At 34.9% G+C, this 4,822-nt stretch overlaps 2 protein-coding genes across 4 annotated transcripts in view; both read left to right on the top strand.

Moving 5' to 3' along the window:
* Positions 1 to 3,909, top strand: part of LOC100181770 (UDP-xylose and UDP-N-acetylglucosamine transporter) — a 4,188-nt gene extending 279 nt beyond the window's left edge. Inside the window, exons 1-7 of one of the 3 annotated variants that reach the window (XM_009862972.3) lie at positions 815 to 918; positions 986 to 1,098; positions 1,387 to 1,500; positions 1,628 to 1,730; positions 2,082 to 2,201; positions 2,536 to 2,703; positions 2,930 to 3,909. In XM_009862972.3, the coding sequence (XP_009861274.1) occupies positions 1,013 to 1,098; positions 1,387 to 1,500; positions 1,628 to 1,730; positions 2,082 to 2,201; positions 2,536 to 2,703; positions 2,930 to 3,334 (996 nt within the window). In that variant the 5' untranslated portion in view covers positions 815 to 918; positions 986 to 1,012 and the 3' untranslated portion in view covers positions 3,335 to 3,909. Of the gene's footprint in view, positions 1 to 814; positions 919 to 985; positions 1,099 to 1,386; positions 1,501 to 1,627; positions 1,731 to 2,081; positions 2,202 to 2,535; positions 2,704 to 2,929 lie in introns of those variants that run through there. The other 2 variants (XM_026838315.1, XM_002126823.5) reach the window with 2 other exon arrangements.
* Positions 3,906 to 4,822, top strand: part of LOC100184155 (derlin-2-like) — a 4,169-nt gene continuing 3,252 nt past the window's right edge. Inside the window, exons 1-2 of the mRNA XM_002126867.5 lie at positions 3,906 to 4,025; positions 4,461 to 4,600. Coding sequence (XP_002126903.1) covers positions 3,933 to 4,025; positions 4,461 to 4,600 — 233 coding nt within the window. The 5' untranslated portion in view covers positions 3,906 to 3,932. The remainder of the gene's footprint in view (positions 4,026 to 4,460; positions 4,601 to 4,822) is intronic.

Here is a 4,822-nt window from a genome sequence, read left to right as displayed (position 1 = left end):
TTGTTTGTATCACAGAAATAAAAAAGAATAGAACGCGCATCTTTAATGTCGGTAAAGGAGAGAGCACGATATATTCTCTCTTTTTCACGACTCGTTCCCGTTTACTATAGTAGACAATGGAAGCCAGGCCGTTTTATGTAGTTTTTCTTTGTTTTTTTTGACTTAATTTAAGTTTATAGGGAAAAATAAATATTTCCAAACATAAATATATGTCTAACAAACCGTTTGTTTAAACGTTTTTAATTAAATTGATAAAATAATTAATTTTCCTAAACAAGCGCTAAAGTGTAAGTGTTAACCTACCAAAAACTAAACTGGCCTAATAAAGTGGAATAGTTAGTGTAGTTTTTAAAATAAACAGCTAAAATCACTGTGCGCCTATCTTTTACAATGGAGGCCAAGCGAAATGGGGATGGAGTTGGCGGTCACGTGAATAGAAAAAAGAATATATCACGGTTTCGAGCAGTTGCGCGTTCTACTCTTTTTTATTTCTGTGATTTGTATCGTATTTATGCGCAATAGTTTAATTGAAACTTATTTAACCTAAATACTTTTGTTTTAATTAATGTTTTTATAAAAATTATGTTATGCCTAACTCCCCAAACAAAGTTTGTTATTATGCTCAACAGCGCCAACTGCTAATCGGACTATTTAAATTAAACAAACCGCTAGAATCGCTAGAGATTTTTAAACAAACAAAAAACCAAAGAGATTGACCATTGGTTTTAATCTCTTTGAAAAAACCAACCAAAATGTTTTAACACGTATCTTTTATACAAACATGGTAAATAATAAGATATATTATTTATAGGTGCTTCAATAAATTAAATTATAATTTACATTGGTCAACACTGCGGTAAATACATTTGGCAACACTGTAATAAACGCTGAGTCAGCTTTTACTACGAAGCAAATTAGGTAAGTTGTTTTTACCGCAGTATATTTTAATTAAGTTTAACTTAATAATAATATTTATGTTAATTAGTTGACCTTTCACTGACGCCCAGGAACAATGGCCGAACTATGGACAATGGTTGCCATGGTACTCGTCATGGTGGGTTGTTGCTCCAATGTTATTTTCCTCGAACATTTAATTCGGTGAGTTCATTATGAGTCTATGACATCATTAACGTTTATGTATTATGACACCCGCTACAACCCTTTGACCCCAATCAACCAAGAACTAACGTATTCCATTTTACGTCTCTGGTTTCCCACCTGCCTGAGTATTAACGTTAGTAGAATTATTCGCTGGTAGCTTGGCCATGATACTTTTGTTTAACCATAAAACTAAAAATTTGGTTTAATATTCGCACCGTCGCATGTAACGTTGTTTTATTCCAAACTTATAAATAGTTGAATTAAACATCACATTGTTTTTCCCAGCGCTTCATCCAGCAGCGGCAATATGATCGTTTTCTTTCAATTTCTTTTCATATTCCTGGAAGGACTGGTGTTTCATAACAAGTTTGGGAAAACTAAACGAATTATTCCGATGAAGTAAGTGTGGAAATAATTACGATCTAATGGTAGTGGGAAATGTTAGGAGTTTGTTTTTTAACCTCTTTTACGATGTTGTTAACCCTTCGTTACCAAACAAACAAATCCACTGATTGAATATCCACAGGAATTACCTCATGATGGTGGCGATGCATTTCACTGTCAACATCACAAATATTATGGCCCTCGATTGCGACATACCGATGCCTCTACATATGATATTTAAATCTGTGAGTACATTGTTATTACACTGTTGATGTTTCAAAACATATTATTTTTATTTATTTGTCATTTATATAACAGCATAATTTCGTGTCTTGCTGTTTATAATTAAAATCAAGGTTGTCAAACTTGCCCACCCTGCCACCCCAGATGTGGTGCCTATGCAATTTAAACAGCCCACATCACCCCATATTTTCGTTGCATATATTTCATAAACATGCAAAATGCAACAAAGTAGTGAATGACAAAAGGCTTGCCATATTAGGTCCAGCAAAAATGAGACTAACACAGATCCGGCAACACTGTAACAAACATAAATCCGGCAACACTGTAACCCCACAACCCCCATTTCCTTCCAGGGTTCATTGGTTGCCAACTTATTATTAGGCTGTATTGTGATGAAACAAAGATATCCACCGTCAAAATTCGTGTCCGTTCTCTTCGTTTCTGTCGGGATATTTATCTGCACGCTCGCCACGGTGAGTTGTTGTCCATTTTATTTAGGACCAAAATAAAGTGAAGAGATAACAACCAATCTTCAATATTTAGAAATTGTGAAACTAGACAATCAACTTTATTGACCAAAGCACTGGGATGCTACATAGTAATTTTTAACTTTTACACGTTGAATTAAAATTAACTATTTAATTCAACGTGTTGCCATACCCGGTATTTCCGCAGGTTTAAAAATATTAGAATATACAAACAACAGTCAAGCACTGTTAATCTGTGGTAATGTTTAAGTTATATTATGATGATCTAAAATAAGTCAGATAAGTTTCGTAACAAATATTTCGAACATTCTCCACACAGGGGATGCACCAAGCACAAACAAGCAGCATGGGTACTTCCCCTTTTACGATAATCCTCGGTGTTACGTTACTAACGTACGCACTGCTGATGTCAGCACGACTCGGCATATACCAAGAGAGGTTGTTCCGACAATACGGGAAGCAATCTCGTGAAGCGATGTTTTATAACGTAAGTTGTTTTATAACGTAAGTTGTTTTATAACGTAAGTTGTTTTACAACAGAAGTTGTTTTATAATGGAAGTTGTTTTATTGTATATGAGTGAGGTCCTTGACTACCAGTGTTTAAGACAGAGTTGGCTCGATGTCTACCAGGTGTAACGACCGCGCTTCTTCCTTCCATCAAATCTCAATATTTTTTATTTTAATTTTTAATAACCCCCCGTTACCCCCCCAGCACCTGATACCCCTTCCGCTGTTCATCTTCGTTGCCCCGACGATCGTAACCAACATAGAAATCCTCAACGCCTCCCCCCCATCACCCACCACTCACCTACCAATATTATGGCAGCACATGGTTATGAACATCGTCACGCAATATATTTGTATCCGATGCATCTTCTACCTCACAACAGTCACAACATCACTGACGGTAACACTCCTCATAACTTTGCGGAAGTTCGTTTCCATCTTTATCTCCGTCGTTTACTTCGGAAACCACTTCACATCCTCGCACGTCATCGGTGCGATCTTTGTCTTCATCGGAACGATTCTTTACTCAGACATTTCGAGCTGGAAACGAACCGGGAAATCCCCAAACCCGGTATCGACCAACGGCGTACACAAACTGAAATCAAATTAATTTTAATGTTTGAAATCGCTGTAAATGTTAATTTTGTTTTTTCAAGAATGTTTCGCTTATAGAACACTTTCAAAAATATCATCCTTTGTTGCTACCAGATGTAATGTAAAAATACTTCTGGTGAGACATTATTTTTATTTCACCGAAGTTTTATCCGCCGTTTCATAAGGTTTATAAACGTCATAAAAGTAACTTATTTACCAGAAGAACTGTTTTAAACAGCCTTATTCCTGGTAGCAACATCCGGAGACAATTATTTTTCTATCTGGCCGATTCACCACCGCTGCTATTCGTCTTCAACTTTTGTGCAATTTTTGTTTTTATAGAAATTTTGCAGTAGACAATTTATTCCACAAGTATATTATGACATCATAATGTTTTATTGTTAGATAACAATGGATATTTAACGTCACAATGTGTGGTGCATTGTTACTTCAACGCATATGATTATTACGTCATAAAGATCTGTTTGTAACAATTTGTAGTGGCGATGACGCAATAATTCGCCCTTTAACTGAAACAACTTACGTGCCCGTTTTCTTTTGCGCCAAAATATAGAACATAGAAACAATATATTATATTGTACGTGTCGTTGAGGATGGCTCATGTTCCGTTCCAACAAGAATATTTGCAAATACCAACGATAACAAGAGCTTATACAACAGCATGCGTATTGACTACCATTGCAGTCGTAAGTTTAGTTATTTAACATCGTGGTAAAAGTGAAGAATCCCCATGTATGGTGTTAACAACCAACTAATCGCATAATCTGTTTTCGAACGGAGGATTCTTCACAGGGACTAAAAACGTAGTTAACATTCTGCAGGCTTTAGTTCGTTTATTATAAATCTAATAACTTTACTGTCAAAGCCAAAAGCTTAATTTTAAAATAACATTTTTTTGAATTCTAGTTTAAAATCTTCAATTTTAAACTTTCTATTATAGCGTCGCACACATGCGTTTGTTTGAGGTTTTAAAATTGTAACGAGTCAGCCTTCACCCCAGAGGTTACGGGTTCAAGGCCCGATGCTGCTACCATTGTTTTAATGACTGTCATTGCCCCGTCCAGTTGTGCTTTATTAAGTTATATAATTATAAATAACATAGAAATCTTATATATTCACAGCAACTTGAAGTGATATCTCCGTTTCAAATTTATTTTAACCCGGACTTGATATTCAAACATTACCAAATATGGAGACTTGTTACCAACTTTCTCTTCTTTGGAACTTTTGGATTCAATTTCCTTTTCAACATGATATTTCTGTATCCTCGTATATATTAAACATTATGGTTTTAATTGAGTCTTATTATTAATAAATCAGAAAGGTTTGAAATTTAATGTTTGCTTTTTCTGGCCATAACTTTAACTTTTATCTCCTTAGTAAAAACATTTAGCGACTTATTTTATTAATTATATAATTTGCACCAAACATGTAGGATAAATTGATAAAACAAAATATATTTGTATATTATGTAGACCCAAAC

The sequence above is a fragment of the Ciona intestinalis genome, unplaced genomic scaffold (genome assembly GCF_000224145.3).
Source record: "Ciona intestinalis unplaced genomic scaffold, KH HT000074.2, whole genome shotgun sequence".
Taxonomy (NCBI): Eukaryota; Metazoa; Chordata; class Ascidiacea; order Phlebobranchia; family Cionidae; genus Ciona; species Ciona intestinalis.
This window is presented reverse-complemented; position numbering and strand designations above follow the sequence as displayed.